Source organism: Lissotriton helveticus (assembly GCF_964261635.1).
Source record: "Lissotriton helveticus chromosome 1_1 unlocalized genomic scaffold, aLisHel1.1 SUPER_1_unloc_65, whole genome shotgun sequence".
NCBI lineage: Eukaryota > Metazoa > Chordata > Amphibia > Caudata > Salamandridae > Lissotriton > Lissotriton helveticus.
Window position 1 is genome coordinate 829,958 of NW_027611709.1, and position 23,522 is coordinate 853,479.

The 23,522-nt window shown below is 45.2% G+C and overlaps 1 protein-coding gene and 1 long non-coding RNA gene across 3 annotated transcripts in view; one reads left to right on the forward strand and one right to left on the reverse strand.

Moving 5' to 3' along the window:
- The window catches only part of LOC144806354 (uncharacterized), a 158,142-nt gene that overhangs the window by 122,827 nt on the left and 11,793 nt on the right, over positions 1–23,522 (forward strand). The window lies entirely within an intron of this gene.
- Positions 9,750–23,522, reverse strand: part of LOC144806349 (uncharacterized) — a 62,175-nt gene continuing 48,402 nt past the window's right edge. For both annotated transcript variants that reach the window (XM_078672731.1, XM_078672730.1), the window contains exon 2: positions 9,750–12,805. In XM_078672731.1, coding sequence (XP_078528857.1) covers positions 10,235–12,388 — 2,154 coding nt within the window. In that variant the 5' untranslated portion in view covers positions 12,389–12,805 and the 3' untranslated portion in view covers positions 9,750–10,234. The remainder of the gene's footprint in view (positions 12,806–23,522) is intronic.

The following is a 23,522-nucleotide window of genomic DNA, read 5'->3' on the forward strand; positions in this document are numbered from 1 at the left end:
CTGTGGGAGGCGTTCAAGGTGGTGACCCGAGGCAGCTGCATGGCGCTAAAAACAGGGGTGCTTAGATCTATGCAGAACACATTGAGTAGCCTAGAGAAGGATATTGCGACTCTAGAGAGAAGTAATAGGGAAAGTCCATATCCGTTCACACAAGCAGAAATTAGAATCAAACTAACGGCCTTCCAAGAAGAAGCTGAAAGGGAAACAGCGTACCTTAATAAATACGCACAAGCTAGGAGGTATGGGGAGGGGGACAGAGCAGGGAAGACATTAGCCGCATTGCTACGAGCGCCACGCGGGGCAGAATATATAACAGAATTACAAGGATCGAGCGGCGAGACGGTGAGAGAACCACAGGCCATATTGCATACAATGACGGAATACTATAGAATGTTATACACCACTCGCACAAATGCTAATGAGACTGACATAGCAGATTATCTGGACACGATAGCGTTGGCCTTGTTTAATGATGGAGCCAGACGATACATGGACCAGTCTTTCACAATAGAGGATGTTAGAGAAGTGATTGCTGGAATGCCGGCTGACAAAGCCCCGGGTCCGGATGGACTGACGGCTGCGTTCTACAAAGAGTATATAGACATAGTTGCTCCAAGACTGCATCAGGTGTATAAGGAGGCCACCTACACTCAGAGAAGCCATGATAATTACTCTTCAAACCTGATAAAGACCCGATGTACCCAGAGTCCTACCGCCCCCTCTCCTTAATTATTCTGGATGCGAAAATATACGGCAAATTGCTGGTAGAAAGACTGAAACCCAGGCTACTGCAGATAGCGCTCTCGGATTAGTCGGGATTTGTGCCTGGTCGCGCCACATCACATAATTTGAGAGTTCTCTTCAGCCTACTCCATTATTTAGACCCTAGTGTGCAGGCAGCTGCCGCTTTACTGGATGCCACTAAGGCATTTGATTCCCTAGAGTGGAAGTTTTTATTTGCTCTGTTTTCCCGCATGGGGTTTAGCACGATATTTATTCAACAGATCACGCTCCTCTATGCGTCTCCTACGGCACGGCTGACAGTCAACGGTCAGATTTCGGAACCGTTTGGAATAACCAGGGGCACGAGACAGGGCTGTCCTCTGTTGCCGCTGCTCTTCGCCATAGCCACAGAACCCCTTGCGCGCGGCTGCGACAACACCACACTCATCGCAGTATTGGCTTCACCTCTAGAGGACTGCTCGTCTCGATGTACGCAGACGACATGACCATTTATATGACTAAGCCTGCAGAACACTTTGACCCACTGATGAGGGAATTCATACGGTATGGGGGCCTCTCAGGCATAGAGGTCAATTGGACCAAATCTGTAATGATGCCCTTGACTGATGGCATCACTAGGTGCAGTACAGAATTTCCCATAGCCTGGACAGACGACAGTGTTAAGTATTTGGGGATTTGGTTCAGTAGATCAGTACAGGAAATATGGTTAGCAAATTATGGAAAAGTGGTGAACTGGATGGAGGGAAAAGTGCAGAGATGGAAAAATGTGCCTCTCTCCCTGACGGGTCGAATAGCTATAAGTAAAATGGTAATTCTACCCAAACTGTTAGATTTATTCGTGAATATCCCTATTCCCCTCAACGCCCACTTTTTTAAACGGCGGCGAACTGTGTTTCTGGAGCTAGTTTGGGCAGGACGTCAACCTAGAGTTTCATGGAAGCTATTGACACTACCATTCAGCCAGGGTGGGCTTGCTGCTCCAGACTTTGAACTATATGCGTTCAGTGCTCAGGCGCAGTTCTTGCATTTTTGGCAGCACCCCATCCCATACCAACCGCATGTAGCGATTGAGATTGACATTGCTTCTCCAACCCCACTGAATACGACGGCTTACCACCCTTACAAGAAATCCCCATCGGACATAAACACAGTCGAAGTGACTAGATGGGCCTGGTCGAAAATAGCACACAGGGCGGTTGTGTCGGAGCTTTATGCTCCGTCGATGCCGCTGGGAGGTAATCCTCTGCTGAGACCTCTAACGGACAAAGCGGTGACGGAGAGAGCGCGTAATCATGGCTTAAAACTTGCAGGAGACTTATACCCTGCTGATGAATTTCTGATGCTGCAACAGATGTGCGCAGCGGAGGAACCGACGGCCTCGGACATGTTGCTCTATTACCAGCTGAGGGCCGCATGAAAAGCTAGATACCCAGAGTTCCCGAAGGCGCCTCCCCCGTTACCGGCGCTGGAAGATGTATTGTCTAATAGCTCTCCTCGAAAACTGATCACTCGTATTTACAGGAACACACAGGAGCACTCACCAATATTTGTGTGCACATCCAGTACTGAGTGGGAAAGGGAATCAGGCACGGCAATTAGTGAAAAGCAGTGGGCATTTTGTTGCTGGCAGCTTGAGAACCTGTCTCCTAATTATAGGCTGAGGCTAATACATTTTAACTTTTTGCATAGAACTTACCGCACGCCTAAACAGCTTCATCGAATGGGTCTTCAGGCTGATGCGAATTGTTGGAGATGTGGAGCTGCCGATGCGAACTTCTTCCATCTGACATGGGGGTGTAGGCATATTGCGCTCTATTGGGAGGAAATCTTAGGATACATCGGGAGGGTCTCGTAAGCAGACCGCTTTGCTGCTGCTGCCGGCTAAACGACAGGTAGCTTTACATTGGAAGAAAGCAGCTCCTCCTGCAGTGGCAAGATGGATCCAATCGGTCACATACTGTAGGGACCAACTGACTAATTATTGGGAACTTATGCCAGCCAGAACACGGCCTCTGGACATTTGGGAACCATTTGCAGAATGGCTGGGTCGTGGTGGCGCGGAACAGTGAGCATGTTCGATTGAATGGGAGTGCTTGTCTGTGGGATGTGAGTAGTGTAATGTGCAAAAGACATGAATCTGGCGCGGATGTTCGTACTTGTGGACTATCAATAGGGGGAGGGTTGAGGGAAGTCTGAGACTGGGAGGATTGATCGCAGCTAGAGCCAGAGGACTTATTTAGATATGATGGAGAACCAAATGGGTAATTTGCAGCCAGGCTTGGATGTGGTATTAAGTATTAAGCATTAGTGACAGTTCACAGCTTCACCTGAACAATATTAACATGCGTTTACGCACAGGCAGAAGATACAGTATGGTAACACCTCAGATTCGCCACCGGACTGCACTGGTTGTCGGAAATATGGCTGTGTTAACGCACCTAAATGCTTGGATATGTCATGCTGCCGGCCTGCGGGTTGTAGGCTACAAAAGCTGTGTGAGTTGTGACATTGGCAATAAAGGTTTTTTAAAAAAAGAAGAAGAAAAAAGGACTGATAGTAGCACTACTCAAGCGCCTCGTATATACGACCAAACGTTGGGCGCCATGTTGCAGGGATTCCGTTCCTATACAGAACTGTGCATAGAGACCTAGGACCTCAGTGAATTAGGGTACACCAAACTCACCTTAGTACCTAACATCCCCTACCAGACTAGCATCAGTGACTCATCGGTTCTTCGTCCTATAGTGAAAACCCCAATGATTAGTCAACCCAGAACATGAAACTTAGGATTCCTCAGGTAAGGTGGAAACAAGAACACTCTTTCATTATACTATCATATCAGTCCAAAACAAGGAGTAAATGAGACACAAATAAGTTTGAAATATTTATTTCTAACAACGTGTTCTAATGAGCAGCATCTTTGCTAGTATAAGTAAACGTATTATAAAAAGCAAGGTTGTCAGCATTGTTACTGCTCCATAAAATACAAAGGGAGAAAGCATGTTATAATGCTAAAGGGAAACAAGTTATACATATACCTATATTTCGCCCTCCCTAGATAGCAAGTTATTTTATAACTAATTAAGGTCTCACAGGTTTACATGGGTGGCCCCATACCTCTGGTAATCAGCAGGAGTGGATCACATCATATTCTCCTCAAGCTCTCAGCACACGAATGTTCTCCAAGTGTGTCTATTCATGCCCACCCAGTGCATTATTAAACGTGCCGAACCTCAGAGTCGGCCACAGCTGCATACATGTGATGGATAGAACGTGCGCTGATCAGTTAGAACAACAACCTCAGTGTCTAAGATAACCTTGACGGTGTCAGCGCGTACTGTGCAGACTAAACTATCGAAGCAGGCTAGAAATGCAGCAAAACAAGTTATTCTCATGTGAAGCAAAGCATCTATCGTTTCTCTAAACACCAGCGCAGAGTATGTCATGTGCAAAGCAGAGCAGGCAAGGAAAAATGGTGTTTAAACTTCTAATAAGCTCATGCTAACTTAACACTATATAAATGTACGGGTCATCTCCACGACACTTTGTTGAACTAAAACACTGTGGTGTTTCTGTCTAACTCACTCCAAAGTTAGACTGCTGAAAAGACTCGAGGCCAACTATCTACAAACAACCCAAATCAACGTAAGTTTCTACACTTTTTAGTGTTACTGGAGCAATATATATTTAATGGCCGAATATCAATCAATACTGAGACAAGATGTCCGTGTCTCTTCCCGTTTTTTCCACTACAGGCCCAGCCTTAAAGTTCTTGAGAAACCTAACTGAGTCTCTTTACTGATAAAGGTACTTCACCCACTACAATAGTTAATAGTCTCAATAGCGAGAAAGAGCCCATATTTATTTGTCCATTCTATTAAACCAACAGGTTACACCGTGCCCAGCCCTGACGAAAATCCAGCGACATAACAATGGGATTGGAAACATAACAACTTTTCCTTTTCATTCACAAAGGGACATTCACTAGTCCATGTCTAACTAGTTTTCTGAGGACGCCTTCACCTAAAGATTTAGCCCCACAGAAAAACTGCCCTTGTGACAGCAGTCCTAACTAAGGCGTTAAGTAGCAGGCTTCAGGATTGCTTGTTGTAGCTGATTATGTTGGTGTAATTATTACATGTTATTTAATTTTAGTAACATTATTGTTGTAGCTTGAAGAATTCATGTCTATTCTTCAACTGTTAATTGTTTAAAAATATTGGATGTAAACGGATTTTGTTGCGCTCAGACATATGTACTTGTAAAAAAGCATTTAAGTACATAAAAAATGTATGTGATAAAAGTCAAATTTGGCTATGAACAGTATGGTCAAGACACTAAGTCTGCTTAAATAAATAGCAGCATTCTAAAGTAGTACCTAGGGGATCTTCTTTCTTTCTAAATACTTTCTAAAAGTGGCATTTGCAAACGCGCAATTTAAAAACCATCTTTAGTAAAATATGTGTTATTAAATTCTGAGTTCAGAGAGCCTAAATTTTATTTTTCCATCTTATCCCTATGGGAAGATATGCTTAAGAATGTTACAAAGCATTCCTCATTCCGTCCTATGGGGCAAGTTAGCCTTTCAATAGTGAAAAATGAAATTGGCAGTATTTCACTATCAGGACATGTTACACACATCAGTACATGTCCTACCTTTCACATACACTACACCTTGCCCGGGGGGTACCTTGAGCCAACCATAAGAGTGTCCTATATGTAAGAAAAGGGAAGGTTAGGGCCTGGCAAGTGTGTGCACTTGCCACGGCGACATGGCACTTAGCAGACTGCGCACATGCATTGCAGTGGCAGGCCTGAGACATCTTTTTAGGGCTACTCATGTGGGTGGCAGAATCAGTGCTGCACTAGTAGTATTTGATTTACCAGCACCGGCACACCCAGTGCATTTTACTAGGTACTGACCAGTAAATCCAAACCTGCCAATCAGGGAGATCCAATCATATTAACAATTTACACAGAGAGCATATGCACTTATGCACGGATTAGCAGTGGTAAAGTGCCCAGAGTCCTAAAACCAAGAACAACAGATCATGAAAAAAATAGGAGGTGGAAGCAAAATGTTTGGGGATAACCCTGCAAAAAGGGCCACATCCAACAACCCTCAAGACCTGGGTGTTCGAATAAGCCTACAGGACCTGCAAGCGCCTGGATAACCTATTGGGCGATTAGCCGGGCTTTATAAATCCTGCTCGATTGAAGCCTTGATCACTGTGGAATTAACAGTTAACCTTTCATAAACAAGCAAAGCAAAGCGAAGCGACCAGTTTTTTTATAGCCTCTATCCAAGTATCGATGTCTTCAAGATGGTGACACACTGACCTATCAATTGCTCCTACTGTCCATTCAAGGACTGAGGATTTAACTTCGTATTCTCCCCGCTGCGTTTCTTTGGTCACCAGATGGGTCCGTACAGTTCAGTAGTTTTATGTTTTTTATGTTATTTGGTGGGAGTCCAGTTGGAGAGGAGTGTGGTACAGCACTGTTGAATTTGTCATGACAGTTTATTATAGTAGACTCTGGAACAGGAAAAGGGCTTTGTCATGCTGCTTAGTGACAATGAGTCAGCTTTGTAAACAGGACACATCACTGGATGTGTTATCTCGTCACCACACCCATAAGTGACATTGTAGACCACATCAATCTACGTATGCGGGCATAGAGTTGATAAAATTGATACAAGGTCTCTTGTCTTGTGTTGATGGTTTAAAATTTGTCTTGTGCTTATATACATAACCAAAAGACACACAAATTATGGACGGAATTCGGAATAATTCAAACATTCACCCCCAGTCAAGTGATCTGGGTTAAATCCATTGTTCTTTTGCTCACCATGCCAAGCCAGTTAAGACTTAACCATATTCAAATCATTGGCCCTGCTCCTCATGGGTACAGTCCAGCTTGAACTTTCAAGGCAGGTCCTCCCTGGACCAGAAACAAGCATACTGGGACCGGTTTAGGGTATCACCCCTCATCAGTCATCTTGAATCCAGTGTACAGTGAGCCCGGGACCCACGTCTAGGCATAGCAGTGGCCCTTTATATGGTTTCTCCCCAGGGTGGGCTTTCCCATGATACATTGGCTGTGAGGTGCCTTTCTAATAAATGCCTTGTCACTTTCTGTACATTCATACAGATACTTCATTAAAAACACTTTGTCACATTCTCCAGGAACTCGCCCAGAGATCTGCAAAGCCATCCGTTACTTCATCACCTAGCTCGCCATTGCCTCTGAACACTACATATTCATAGCAGATCTCAGCTTCCAGATGGAAGGCCTTAGCGACGTCAGCACTGCCAACCTATTAGAAAGCATGAGCAACATCAGCCTCATCCAACTCGTCATCGACCCAACACACATCGTAGGGCACACGCTTGACTCTATCCTCATCTCCAGCGAACCAATCAAGAACCACCATGTGACAGACCTCACCTGGACCGACCACTCCATTGCCCACTTCACCATCACAGGGCACAATACTACGGCAACCAAAGCCAAACAACCCAGCGCAACTGGAAAACTTTCTCAGACGAGAACTGAAACACTCTCCGTGCCAACTGACTGGACACAGCTCCAGACCTTAAACAGGCCCTCAGGAACTTCACAGACTGGATCACCGACTATGCCACCCCGACCAAGATCAGAGAATCGGCAAAGAGTGTCAACTTCTTTACCCTGGAACTTCAGACCTCTAAAGGAAACTGTTGTTGGCTAGAAAGAAGATGGCGTACCAATAAGGATCCAGTGCACTACACCACCTTCAGGACATCGATCAACCACTACCACCTCCTCCTTAAAGAAGAGAGCCCTCAAATGCTGGATAAAGATCAGATCAAACCACAGCAATGAGCTCTTTACCATCATGGAATTCAGCAACCCTGCAGCCACAGAGAATATCATAACTCCCTCCTAGGATCTGTGCTACACACTTGCTGACTACTTTCATTAGAAGATCGCGGTCATCTACAGGGACTTTGAACCTCAGCTCTCTGCAAGTGACAGCCTCGCCCTCCTCACACCCACTGACACTAACTCTGACCTCGGGCCACTTCCTGGGATACCCTCATTGCACAAGACACCACCTCTATAATGAACACAATGCACTCTGGGGTACCCGCTGATCCATGCCCCACCATATCTTTAACCTCAGGAGCAAGGTGATCAGATTAGAGCTCACAAACCCACATAACAGATCAATCGCCTTGGCCCCCTCTGCAGAAGAGTGGTAACATGTAGAAGTGAAACCCCTCCTAAAAAACATTCAGCAGACCTAGAGCAGCTGAAGAACTCCTGACTGATACCCCTGCTCTCGTTCCTGGCCATAGTCTTTGAGAGGACAATCAAGAGTACGCTGACCAGACATCTGGAGCACAACAACCTCCTGGACTCCTCCCATTCAGGCTTCCATGCCAATCAAAGCACAGAGACTGCCCTGATAGCAGCCACAGATGATATCAAAGCCCACCTGGACCTCAGTCAAAATACAGCCCCATCCTCCTCGACCTCTCGGCTGCCTTTGACATGGTCTCCCACCAGATCCTGATCGACAAGCTCCACCACATCGGAATCCAAGGAAATGCCCTGAAATGGATCGCCTCCTACCTCACCAGAAAAACTCTGAAAATCAGACTCCTGCCCTACTCCTGAGCCCAAGGACATCATCTGTGGTACCCCACAAGGATCCTCAATTATTCCCACCTTCTTCTACACTAACATGATACCCCCAGCCAACATTATTAGATCACACAGACTGAAAGTCATCTTCTACACCCACCTCACCAACTCCAGAGACAACTTACATAGGTGCCCGGCCAACATCACCGACTGGATGAAGCACAACTGCCTAAAACTGAACACAGACAAGACGGAAGTCCTCATCTTCAGTTACCAGGCATCTCCGTGGAGCGACGCATGGTGGTCAGCAGTCCCCTCCCTTACAGACCATGCCATGACTCACAATGCACATGTGCTGTAAGATCTTTAGATCTTGCAGCTCCCCATCAGCACCAGACAAATGATCACCCAAGCCCTGGTGACTAACTGGCTTGGCTACCTAAAAACTCTGTATGTAGGAATCAACACTAACCTCCAGAGACAACTGCAGACAATACAGAACTCAGCAGCAATACTAATCCTCAATCTCCTGAAGCAGACCCACATCACTCCCCACCTCAGTAAACTCAACTGGCTCCCAGTCTAGAAAAGAGGCAAGATACCGACCCATGCTTGTAAGGCACTCCACAACGAAGGATCGTCCTACATCAGCCAAAGTTTATTCTTTAACCAGCCCGCCAGACACCTGCATTCCACCTCCCTCTTGCTTGCTCACGTTCCCAGTGTCAAACCAGGCACGGAGGCTGCTCTTTCTCCCACCTGGCTGTAAAGACCTGGAATGAACTTCCCCTGCACTGGAGATCCGACTCATCAGTGAATCTGGAAAGAACTCAAGATCTGGCTGTTCAACTTATCAGCCCCTCCGGACAGCAACTCCTCCCCTGCGGCTTGAGAATCTCACAGATGATTTGCCGTGCTTAATAAATACCGATTGATTGATTTGAGTGCGCACATTAATATAGATTTTTCCCAGTGGGGACTTTGATGTTGTTTAGCTCTCCCTTGCTAACAAATGCCTTGCTACAATCAGTGCAGTCTTCAGGGTGGACTTTTGATGCTGCGTTAGCTTTCCATTTATGAATCAATGGTCACCTTCAATACATTTATAGAGTTTCTGTCCTGTGTGAACATTCTGATATATTACATTTTGTTTTGTAATCAATCCCATGCCACGTTATATTTATTAATAGTGTTTCTCCCTAGTGTGGATTTGTTGATGTTAGCTTATTCTTCCTTGGAAGACTTTATTACACTCTAAATACATAGGATTTATTTGCCATGTAGATTTTCAGACATCGCTTCAGTTGTCCATTTATTATGAATGCTTTGTGGTATTCAATACATACATTTTCTCTCTTGTGTGAACTTCTTGATTTTGTATTAAATTTTGCTTTGTGATGAATGCCTTGTCACATTCTGTAAATTCATGTGGTTTCTCCCCACAGTGGACTTGATATTGTTTTAAATCTCCCTTTATAATGAATAGCTTGTCACATTCAGTGAGGTTGAATGGTCTCTTTCCATTTGGTATAAGTTCTTTGTCACATTTTGTACAATGATATAGTTTCTCTCATGTGGGAACTTTCTGGTGTATTTTTAAACTTTGCTTTGTAATAACTGCTAAATCGCATTCAGTACAGCCATATCGTTTCTAACCAGTGTGGAATTTCTGATGTACTATTATGTACATTCATAGGGTTTCTCCCCTGTGTAGATTATCTGATGTTGCATAACAAGTGACTTTCTAATAAATGCCTTCTCACATTCAGTGCAGTTGAATGGTTTCTCCCCAATGTGGATTTTCTAATGTCGCTTCAGCTCTCCATTTGTTATAAATGCCTTGCCACATTCAGTGCATTCATACGGATTCTCCCCCAGTGTGGACCTTTTGATGTTGCTTTAGCTGTTTGTATTTTATAAATGCCTTGCCACATTCTGTACGTTCATACAGTTTCTCCCCAGAGTTGACATTTTGATGTCGCTTCAGCTCTCCATTTGTTATAAATGCTTTGTCACATTCGGTACATTGATATGGTCTCTCTCCAGTGTGGACTTTTTCATGTCGCTTCAGCCCTCCATTTGTTATAAATGCTTTGTCACATTCGGTACATTGATATGGTCTCTCTCCAGTGTGGACTTTTTGATGTCCCTTCAGCTCTCCATTTGTTGTAAATGCTTTGTCACATTCTGTACATTGATATGGTTTCTCCCCAGTGTGGACTCTCTGATGTTCCATTAGGTGTGACTTTCTAATGAATGCTTTGTCACATTCGGTACATTGATATGGTCTCTCTCCAGTGTGGACTTTTTCATGTCGCTTCAGCTCTCCATTTGTTATAAATGCTTTGTCACATTCGGTACATTGATATGGTCTCTCTCCAGTGTGGAGTTTTTGATGTCCCTTCAGCCCTCCATTTGTTTTAAATGCTTTGTCACATTCTGTACATTGATATGGTTTCGCTCCAGTGTGGGTTTTCTGATGTTCCAGTAAATGGTATTTTCTACTGTATGCCTTGTCACATTCTGTACATTTATATGGTTTCTCCCCAGTGTGGATTTTCTGATGTCGTTTTAGGTCTTCATTTGTCATAATTGCCTTGTCACATTCTGTACATGCATACAGTTTCTCCCCAGTGTGGATTTTCTGATGTAGCTTTAGAGCTCTATTTCTTATAAATGCCTTGTCACATTCTGTACATTGATATGGTTTCTCTCCAGTGTGGACTTTCTGATGTTTTATTAGATGCGACTTTCTAGTGTATGTCAGGCAACATTCTGTACATTGATATGGTCTCTCTCCAGTGTGGAGTTTTTGATGTCGTTTTAGCTCTCCATTTGTTATAAATGCTTTGTCACATTCTGTACATTGATGTGGTTTCTCCCCAGTGTGGATTTTCTGATGTTGCTTCAGCTGTACATTTCTTATAAATGATTTGTCACATTCTGTACATTGATATGGTTTCTCTCCAGTGTGGGTTTTCTGATGTTCCAGTAAAAGGTGTTTTCTACTGTATGCCTTGTCACATTCTGTACATTTATATGGTTTCTCTCCAGTGTGGATTTTCTGATGTCGTTTTAGGTCTTCATTTGTCATAAATGCCTTGTCACATTCTGTACATGCATACAGTTTCTCCCCAGTGTGGATTTTCTGATGTAGCTTTAGAGCTCTATTTCTTATAAATGCCTTGTCACATTCTGAACATTGGTATGGTTTCTCCCCAGTGTGGATTTTCTGATGTCGTTTTAGATGTTTATTTGTTATAAATTCCTTGTCACATTCTGTACATTGATATGGTTTCTCTCCAGTGTGGAATTTCTGATGTTTTATTAGATGCGACTTTCTAATGTATGTCAGGCAACATTCTGTACATTGGTATGGTTTCTCCCCAGTGTGGATTTTCTGATGTCGTTTTAGCTCTCCATTTGTTATAAATGCTTTGTCACATTCTGTACATTGATGTGGTTTCTCCCCAGTGTGGATTTTCTGATGTCGTTTTATCTCTCCATTTGTTATAAATGCCTTGTCACATTCTGTACATGCATACAGTTTCTCCCCAGTGTGGGTTTTCTGATGTTGTGTTAACTGTCCATTTGTTATAAATGCTTTGTCACATTCTGTACATTGATGTGGTTTCTCCCCAGTGTGGATATTCTGATGTTGTTTTAGCTCTCCATTTGTTATAAATGCTTTGTCACATTCTGTACATTGATATGGTTTCTCCCCAGTGTGGATTTTATGATGTTTCATTAGATGTGACTTTCTAATGAATGCCACGTCACATTCTGTACATTGGTACGGTTTCTCCCCAGTGTGGATTTTCTGATGTTGTGTTAGCTTTTCATTTGTTATAAATGCTTTGTCACATTCTGTACATTCATACGGTTTCTCCCCAGTGTGGATCATTTGATGCCGCTTTAGACTCTCCTTCCATCTGAACAATTTATTACATTCTGTACATTTATATGGTTTCTCCTCTACGTGGACACGCTGATGCTGCACTGGGTCTTTCATTGCAAAGAACACGTTTTCACAGTCAGTCCATCTATCTGGTTTTTCTCCAGTATGAAGTTTCTTATGTCGCACTTGCTGTTTTTTGGCCTAATAAATGTTTTGTCACATTCTAGAAATTCATATGGTTTTTCTTATGTGTGTTCTTTCTGATACCAGGTTATCTCTTCCTTCGTAATCAGCACCTTAGACTTGCTTCAGTATGTCAGTGTGTTGTGTCTCCAATGTCTATCAGCTGATATCTAAGAGCCAAGTACAGACCTCATTGGGCATCTTGGGTTTTCTGCTGTAGAAAAAGACTTCGGCGAGGCATTAGCCTTCAAGGGAAGAGTTTTTGAGGCACACTGTTTTTACATCACTCCCCACACCAGTGATGTTTAATAGCTTTACTTTTGACATTCATTACTGCATTTATTTCACCTGTTAGATTAAGAAAAAGAAACAATCATTAAGCTTAAATGCAAAACCCATCAGAAAAACTCATTGGCATTTAATGATACATTTAAGTGTTCATATAGACAAGTGCGTTGAAGAAATCCTAGATTCCACTTTCAATGTAAAGATGCAATAGGCAGAGTAAGGGCATACGATCTTTTTGTGATCCCCTTCTATTGAGGAGTGTGGACTCAAGGAGTAACCAAGAGACCAGAGACTGTTGCTTGTTCAGTGAGTGAGATCTTCTCCCAAGAGACACTACAATGTTAAATCCACAGCAACAAGATGCCGCCCTTCTTATCCAGGGAACGGTTCCTATTATCAAACGGCCTAACGAATAATGCAAGATGGAACCGGTTAGAAAACAGGTCTCTGGTTGGCAGAGGTATGCACCATGTCCAAGTAGGGCCAGCAATCCTAGTCAGGGTAAGTCACAAAACAATTGCAAATTATTCTGTGCTCACCCCCTGGTAGCTGGGCACAGAGCAGGCATGCTTAAAAGGCAATGTTTAAAGGGTTTGTGCAATAACTCATGCAACAACACAGTGAATACCTCACAAAAAGACTCAGTTTAGAAATATAGAGAACATGTATCTGAGTAAAACAAGTCCAAAACAATAAAAATCAATCAAGTAGAAGCTGCGATATTGAATGTTGAAGAAAAAAAAGGTAATAAAACAATTGAAAGCAGGTAACACTAAAAAAGGTTATTTCAGATTGGTCAAGAGGGACCGGTGCAAATTCAAAGTGCAGGCCGACTACAATGGAGCGCAGAAAGACTGCAGGGACCCATTTGGGCCCACTGAACACAGTACCTTGGAGCTTGGGGTGCAGTGTGCGTGGGGAGGCCTTGTGCCATCTAGCGGAAGAAACTTTGCAGGGCTTCGTGCTGCGTCACATCAGATTTGGCAGAGACTCAGCTGTAGAAATCACTTCTGAGGTCCAGAACTTGGAGGGGGCACCTCAGACACGGATAGGAAGGGAGAGTCCAGCAGCAACAGCAGAACTGCAGGAAGTCCTTTGTGTCTCTGACACTTGAGAAACAGGAGGCAAGCTAAAAAGCCCTTGGAGCACACTTTGGAGTGAAGACAGAGTCTAGCTCTCCTTCCAGGAGTCAGAGAGCTGCACTCCACAGGGCAACACACAGAAAAGCAGTTCTTCGTCAAAAACAATCCAATTGAGTCTTTTCTGCAGCACCCCAGTTCTTCTGACAGCGGTTCTGTGTAGATCCAGAAGTGACGGAGTTGACGGGGCCAGAGACTTAGCACTTACGTCCAAATGTGCCAATGATCTGAGGGAAACTCCAAAGAGTGGTTTTGAAGTGCACAAGTATCTCTTTCAATCCCAGCACTCACTCCAGACTACCAAAGGGAGTTATCAGTAATTTGTATGGGCCAGTTCACTACCCTGTGATGTGTAAGGGTGGGCCCCTTCCTCCCATCTTCCCAGGAAGACCCATCAGAATACAGATGGATGCAGATGGGTGCTAAATCACACCCAACCCCTGCACTGTCTGTGGCTGTCTAGACGGAATGCACAAAGGGGTCGGTCACCTAGCCCAGACGTGTATTAGAGACAGGGTATAAGGCACAAAGAGCAGTACAAGCATAGAAACGTCCACTTTCTAAAAGTAGCATTTTTAAAATAGGAATGTTAAATCAGTCTTTACCAGTAAAGAGGATTTATCATTACTATTCCAAAGATATGAAATATGAAACATGAAACGGCTACTCCTTTCCAATCAGGAATTACAGCTTATAGGTATTCTAAGTAATTCCCAGTTCTAGACAATGAAAGTCGGCATTACAGCAGTGAAAACTGAATTTAGCTGTTTGTCACTACCAGGACATGTAAAACACAGAGTATATGTTCCAACTTTTACTTACATAGCACTCTCGTGTTGGTTTACCAAGGGCCATCCTTAGGGGCGACTAATATGTAAAGAAAGGAGATTTGAAGGCTTGGCAAGTAGTTTTAAATGTAAAGTTGATGTGGCAGTAAACTGCACACACACAGGCACTGCAGTGGAAGGCCTGAGACATGGTTTCAGGCTGCATATGTGGGTAGCACAATCAGTGCTGCAGACCTCTAGTAGCAAATAATTTGCAGACCCTGGGCACATGTAGTAACATAGATCTGAGTGACGCTGCAGGAATGCACCACAGCAGACACTCAATCTCCAACAAGGTATCCCCACCCCAGTTCTTTTAATACTTGATTTTTAATAAAATATTGCCCAAGGCATCAGCTGCGTGCCAGGTTTCCCAATGTACACCAAGCCAAACATAACAGCATTTAGACCAGAAGGAACGCATAGAGTAGCCTGTCCACATGTTGACAGAGTGCACACTATACGTCTACCTGCTACAATTAGGTTAATAAACAAGCATTGGCACAACCAATAGGTCTCGCTTTTGGGACCTTATAAGTGTTTAGCAATGAAACAGTTTCTGTTTTTGCACCAAGGATACTGTGCTGCATAACTAAATACTTATAAGGTCCCAAAAGTGAGACATATTGGCTATGCTAATGCTTGTTTGCAGCGGTGGTTGAATGTGTAGGCAGAGCCTGACACTACGAAGGTTGCTGATTTTACAAGCGATGCCTGGGCTCACAGTTAGCACCAATTTATCTCAAGAATGGAACAAAGATAAAGAATGATGAATTATTTGAAATTCTCACATTCCAGTGGCAGGAAGGAACATTGAATATTGATTGTAGGCCTACATGTGTGCCAAAATGAAGAAAAAAAACGACAATAGATTTAAAGTGGCCCTTAAAAATGTCAAACTCATTCAGAGGACAGTATGTGCTGAAATGTGACCACGTACCGAGGGATGTTTTCCAGCAGCCGCAATGGATGTCACCTGATAACAGACCGTCAGACCTTTTAATAAAATCCCAAACTCTAGTCTGTGAAAGGCAAAGCCAATATGAAAAGCAGCCGCTGGCTACTATGGCAACATATAGGCTAGACGTTCCACTGCATGTATTTCAAAGCCTCGTGAGTAGAAACATATCAGACGTTGCTCTTTTGTAGCGCCGAGCACTGGTTCTCAGGCTGTGCAGGCGCTTTTTAAAAGCTGCATTTTGTTTGGAACAACATGAAAGAAATATTCATTATTGCGATGTATTCATATGGCCTTTACCTGATTGGAGAGGAATTCGAATAACTCAGATAACAAGTTAACATGGTCAAAGACGCGCTTAGCGGTGAGGGAGGGGGAGGGAGTTGAAGCGAGGGCGGGCTGAAAGTGAAAATACACACGATCTTGCGGTGAGGGAGGGAGGTGGGGTTGAAGGGCGGCCGGGCTGAAAGTGAAAAGACGCGTAAAAGAAGTGGGCACCTCAAGTGCGTGAAAAGAAGCCCGGGAGTTGAGTGCACAAGCGCCGCAAATGTGATAGCGATCGGATTCACGCGATTAAGCCACATGGCAGCTGTGGCCGCAGAAATGGACTGCAGGAAAGGACTGCAGCAATGGACGACTGCAGCAATGGACTGCAGCAATGGACAACTGCAGCAATGGACCGCAGCAATGGACCGCAGCAATGGACTGAAGCAATGGACTGAAGCAATGGACGACTGCAGCAATGGACTGCAGAAAGGGACTGCAGAAATGGACTGCAAAAATGGAGTGCAGCAATGGAGTGAAGCAATGAAAGACTGCAGCAATGGACAACTGCAGCAATGGACTGCAGCAATGGGCTACAGCAAAGGAAGGCAGCAATGGACTGCAGCAATGGAGTGCAGCAATAGAGTGCAGCAATGGACGACTGCAGCAATGGACGATCGCAGCAATGGACTGCAGCAATGGACGACTGCAGCAATGGAGTGCAGCAATGTACTGCAGCAATGGACTGCAGCAATGGACCGCAGCAATGGACCGCAGCAATGGACTGCAGAAATGGACTGCAGCAATGGACAACTGCAGCAATGGACAACTGCAGCAATGGACCGCAGCAATGGACCGCAGCAATGGACTGAAGCAATGGACTGAAGCAATGGACGACTGCAGCAATGGACCTCAGCAATGGACTGAAGCAATGGACGACTGCAGCAATGGACTGCAGAAATGGACAACTGCAGCAATGGACCGCAGCAATGGACCGCAGCAAAGGACGACTGCAGCAATGGACTGCAGCAATGGGCTACTGCAAAGGAAGGCAGCAATGGACTGCAGCAATGGACTGCAGCAATGGACGACTGAAGCAATGGACTGCCACAATGGACTGCAGTAATGGACTGCAGCAATGGACTGCAGCAGTGGAGTATAGCAGTGGACTGCAGCAATGCACGACTGCAGCAATGGACGACTGCAGCAATGGACGACTGCAGCAATGGACTGCAGCAATGGACTGCAGCAAGGGACTTCAGTATCGGACTGCGGCAATGGACGGCTGCAGCAATGGATGACTGCAGCAATGGATGACTGCAGCAATGGATGACTGCAGCAATGGATGACTGCAGCAATGGACTGCAGGAATGGACTGCAGCAATGGACTGCAGGAATAGACGACTGCAGGAATAGACGACTGCAGCAATGGACGACTGAAGCAATGGACGACTGACGTAAGGGAGTGCAGCAATGGACTGCAGCAATGGACTGCAGTAATGGAGAGCAGCAATGGACTGCAGCAATGGAGTGAAACAATGGAGTGAAGCAATGGAGTGAAGCAATGGACTGCAGCAATGGACTGCAGGAATAGACGACTGCAGCAATGGACGACTGCAGCAATGGACGACTGACATAAGGGAGTGCAGCAATGGACTGCAGCAATGGAGTGAAGCAATGGACTGCAGCAATGGACGACTGAAGCAATGGACGACTGACGTAAGGGAGTGCAGCAATGGACTTCAGCAATGGACTGCAGGAATAGACGACTGCAGCAATGGACGACTGCAGCAATGGACGGCTGCAGCAATGGATGACTGCAGCAATGGATGACTGCAGCAATGGATGACTGCAGCAATGGATGACTGCAGCAATGGATGACTGCAGCAATGGATGACTGCAGCAATGGACTGCAGCAATGGACTGCAGGAATAGACGACTGCAGCAATGGACGACTGAAGCAATGGACGACTGACGTAAGGGAGTGCAGCAATGGACTGCAGCAATGGACTGCAGTAATGGAGAGCAGCAATGGACTGCAGCAATGGAGTAAAGCAATGGACGACTGCAGCAATGGATGACTGCAGCAATGGACGACTGCAGCAATGGACGACTGCAGCAATGGACTGCAGCAATGGACGACTGAAGCAATGGACGACTGAAGCAATGGACGACTGAAGCAATGGACGACTGACGTAAGGGAGTGCAGCAATGGAGAGCAGCAATGGACTGCAGCAATGGACTGCAGCAATGGAGTGAAGCAATGGACGACTGCAGCAATGGATGACTGCAACAATGGACGACTGCAGCAATGGACGACTGCAGCAATGGACTGCAGCAATGGACGACTGAAGCAATGGACGACTGACGTAAGGGAGTGCAGCAATGGACTGCAGCAATGGACTGCAGGAATAGACGACTGCAGCAATGGATGCCTGCAGCAATGGGTGACTGCAGCAATGGAGTGCAGCAATGGACTGCAGCAATGGCCTGCAGCAATGGAGTGAAGCAATGGACGACTGCAGCAATGGACGACTGCAGCAATGGCCTGCAGCAATGGACGACTGAAGCAATGGACGACTGACGTAAGGGAGTGCAGCAATGGACTGCAGCAATGGACTGCAGTAATGGAGAGCAGCAATGGACTGCAGCAATGGAATGCAGCAATGGAATGCAGAAATGGAATGCAGCAATGGAGTGCAGCATTTCTATGTTTTTTCGAGTGGGCGCAGAGTCAGTCCGTTTTCCTCCTAGAGTGTCTTACGCTGGAAGGCCGCAGCACCACAAACTATATTTGAATATTTTAGTGTGTACAGCAAGCACACTTATTCAGTGACTTTCCTCATTTAGCAGCCCCTCCCATGCCCATGTCTGTTTCAGGGAGGCTGGGGGAGGGCACCTGACCGAGGAAGCAGCAGGAAAAGAAACCATATATCCGTGGACGGTAACTATAACGAGTCCTCCAAGGCCATCGCAAGCAGGATTGATGTCTCGCAGGCCCTGCAGAGCGCAGTGCATAGATTATCTACGGTACACAATGCTGTTTTTTAAGCATTGTATGTGCTCTCTATCGTATCTGGGAGCTATGTATGTGTGTCGAATGCATTTTAAAGCAGTGATGCGGACACCAGCATTAAAATGCATTGGAAAGATGCTGACAGGCTGTCTGCAGGAGGCACATTAACCCACTGGGCTAACCATCTAAAATACAGTCCTGTAATATGCCGGCAGACTGTCTGCAGGAGGCGCATTAAAGCACTAAGCTATCCATATTAAATACAGTCCTGTAATATGCCGGCAGACTCTCTGCAGGAAGCGCATTAACTCAGTGAACTATCCATATAAAATACAGTCTTGTAATATGCTGGCAGACTCTCTGCAGGAGTAGCATTAACCCACTGAGCGATCCATATAAAATACAGTCCTGTAATATGCTGGCAGGCTCTCTGCAGGAGGCGCATTAACCCACTGAACTATTCATATAAAATACAGCCCTGTAATATGTGGTGGCAGACTCTCTGCAGGAGGTGCATTAACCCACTGAGCTAGCCATATAAAATGCAGTCCTGTAATATGTTGGCAGACTCTCTGCAGGAGGCGCATTAACCCACTGAGCTATCCATATAAAATACAGTCCTGTAATATGCTGGCAGGCTCGCTGCAGGAGGCGCATTAACCCACTGAACTATTCATATAAAATACAGCCCTGTAATATATGGTGGCAGACTCTCTGCAGGAGGTGCATTAACCCACTGAGCTAGCCATATAAAATAGAGTCCTGTAATATGCTGGCAGACTCTCAGCAGGAGGCGCATAAACCAACTGAGCTATCCATATAAAATGCAGTCCTGCAATATGCTGGCAGACTCTCTGCAGGAGGCGCATTAACCCAATGAGCTATCCATGTAAAATAGAGTCCTGAACAATGCTTGGAGACTCTCTGCAGGAGACGCATTAACCCACAGAGCTATCCATTTAAAATATAGTCCTGTAATATGCTGGCAGACTCTCTGCAGGATGCGCATTAACCCACTGAGCTATCCATATAAAATAGAGTCCTGAAATATGCTAGCAGACTCAGCAGGGGGCGCATTAACCAACTGAGCTATCCATATAAAATGCAGTCCTGTAATATGCTGGCAGACTCTCTGCAGGAGGAGCATTTACCCACTGAGCTATCCATATAAAATACAGTCCTGTAATATGCTGGCAGACTATCTGCAGGAGGCGCATCAACCCACTGAGCTATCCATATAAAATAGAGTCCTGTAGTATGCTGACAGACTCTTTGCAGGAGGCGCATTAACCCACTGAGCTATCCATATAAAATACAGCTCTGTAATATGCTGGCAGACTCTGCAGGAGGTGCATCATCCCACCGAACTATCCATATAAAATACAGCTCTGTAATGTGCTGGCAGACTCTCTGCAGGAGGCACATCATCCCACCGAACTATCCATATAAAATACAGCCCTGTAATATGCTGGCAGACTCTCTGCAGGAAGCGCATCAACCCACTGAACTATCGATATAAAATACAGCCCTTTAATATGCTGGCAGACTTTCTGCAGGAGGAGCATTTACCCACTGAGCTATCGATATAATATAGAGTCCTGTAATATGCTGACAGACTCTCTGCACGAGGTGCATTTAACCCACTGAACTATCGATATAAAATACAGTCCTGTAATATGCAGCAGACTCTCTGCAGGAGGCGCATTAACCCACTGAACTATCGATATAAAATACAGTCCTGTAATATGCTGACAGACTCTTTGCAGGAGGCGTATTAACCCACTGAACTATCGATATAAAATACAGTCCTGTGATATGCTGGCAGACTCTCTGCAGGAGGCGCATTAACCCACTGAACTATCGATATAAAATACAGTCCTTTAATATGCCGACAGACTCTTTGCAGGAGGTGTATTAACCCAATGAGCTATCCAAATGAAATACAGTCCTGTAAAATGCTGACAGTTTCTAATAATCCAAATCTGACCTGCACTGTGGTACTCCCATTGGCATGGTCCAATCACAGTGCCATTTTATTTGAACTGAAAGAGTCAAACGGCCTTCAACCCAGACCTGAACCCATAAGGAAGATTACAAAAAGAGCCTGGAAAAATGCAGATTGTTTAGAATTAGAAGGGGCACTGAAGAGAACCTTGCGCCCGCTCCCCTCTGGGGGGACGAGGCTACGTCAGCCTATACAGATTGGATAGACGCGGCATGCAATAAATTAGTTCCGGTGAAACATTGAACCCTTACACGGGCCCAACCCTCAGACCCCTGGTACTCAGAGGATTTTAAAAAACCTGAAACAGCCTGTAAAATATTAAATGGGCATGGAGGAAAGGGTATAAAAGTAAGGATATAGAAATGTATAAGCAGAGTCTCAGAATCTATAAGGAACTATTGCTGGAAACAAAAAAGAAGTTTTTACAGAACAAATTTCTCAAGCTAAGTCCAATCTCAAAGAACTCTTTAAAACGATTACTAAACTTGCCGCACCAGCCCCTAAGAGCTTAAGTAGTCCTGAATTGTGCGAAAAAATGTCTACTTTTTTCCAACAAAAGGTGGAATGTATTTTTTCTACATTCACTTTAGCCCAAAAAGGTGAAAGAGTGCAGCCACCTAAAATAGAACCTAATAGACCCAACCCTACACCAGTTTTAGATAAATTCTCATTGCTAGAAACATCAGAGTCAATCAAACTTTTGAACTCTATTCGATCAGGCTCTTCCATGGACCCATGTCCGGCGTTTGTATTGAAATTAATTCCGGAAGTCAAAGGGTAAGCTCTTACCCCTTTGCTCAACACCATATTCACCACCGGCATATTTCCCAGGGACTGGAAGAAGGCCTCTATTAAAACAAGCATTTACAATGCAATGGTTTTGCCTTTGACAAAGTTAGAGCGATTGGCGTTGTCAATGACAATTTTTTTATTTATGTGTTGATTTTGAAAACAGATAAATTAATGCCATTGTCATTTACAATGCCAATAGCGTAATCTCAAGCAAATGGACGATGGTTACAAAAAATTTTGAAAAGTGCTCTATAGAATCAGGAGGAGTCGGGGAGGGATAATGAATAGAGATAGAGCCAAGAAGGAAAAACAAATTAGGGTGAGAGAGAGTGGTGCATTGGAGAGAGTCAGCAGTGTGTTGAAGGGAGAGTGAGTGACGGGATGAGAGAATGAGCAGAAGAAAGAGAGGCAGTGAGAGAAGGAGAGTGTGGTAAAAGGGAAGAGTGAGTGACGGGATGAGAGTAAGAGCAGAAGAGAGAGAGGCGGTGAGAGAAGGAGAGTGTGGTGAAAGGGAAGAGTGAGTGACGGGATGAGAGTATGAGCAGAAGAGAGGGAGGGGGTGAGAGAAGGAGAGTGTGGTGAAAGGGAAGAGTGAGTGACGGGATGAGAGTAAGAGCAGAAGAGAGAGAGGCAGTGAGAGAAGGAGAGTGTGGTGAAAGGGAAGAGTGAGTGACGGGATGAGAGAATGAGCAGAAGAAAGAGGCAGTGAGAGAAGGAGAGTGTGGTGAAAGGGAAGAGTGAGTGACGGGATGAGAGTAAGAGCAGAAGAGAGAGAGGCAGTGAGAGAAGGAGAGTGTGATGAAAGGGAAGAGTGAGTGACGGGATGAGAGTATGAGCAGAAGATAGAGGCAGTGAGAGAAGGAGAGTGTGGTGAAAGGGAAGAGTGAGTGACGGGATGAGAGTATGAGCAGAAGAGAGAGAGGCGGTGAGAGAAGGAGAGTGTGGTGAAAGGGAAGAGTGAGTGACGGGATGAGAGTATGAGCAGAAGGGAGAGAGGCGGTGAGAGAAGGAGAGTGTGGTGAAAGGGAAGAGTGAGTGACGGGATGAGAGTAAGAGCAGAAGAGAGAGAGGCAGTGAGAGAAGGAGAGTGTGGTGAAAGGGAAGAGTGAGTGACGGGATGAGAGTATGAGCAGAAGATAGAGGCAGTGAGAGAAGGAGAGTGGTGAAAGGGAAGAGTGAGTGACGGGATGAGAGTATGAGCAGAAGTCCTGCATCCTGGGAGCTGCATGACTGCAGAGCCAGGACCTGCCGGTGGCACCGCTGACCCCTTGCCACTCCTCGGGTTCCCCGCAAGGCTCAGCCTGGGATGCGGTCCCACCGGTCGGCACTGCTGCTGCTGGCAGCGATGTTCCTGCATTGCGAGGCAAAGTTCGGAGAGAGGAGCGAGTCCCGAGGGAGGAGACGGTGTAATACTTGACTTGACTGGGCAATGGAAGGGACAAACTCAAGCTGAACAGTCCAAATAAAAGCAAGAAAATGTGAGGTACAAAGCCACTGGCAAGCAATGGGTGAAATGCATTCTCATGGCCGCTTTCCGAAGGTCCAAAAGATGTAGGCTTCGACCAAAAAAAAAAAAAAACCACACAAAAGGTACGCCTGTCAAAGACACTCACCTAGCCAACAGAAAGCGTGTGGGGCCACAACACACAGGGCCTCTTGGTAGTTGTGTGACTACTGTTCGAAACAGAATGAGGGCATTCACACCCACTTTTCACTGCTGCTCTCTTCCTTTGAGCCTGTACACTGCTCTGCTGTCTTTTGGGAATGTTTGCGCTA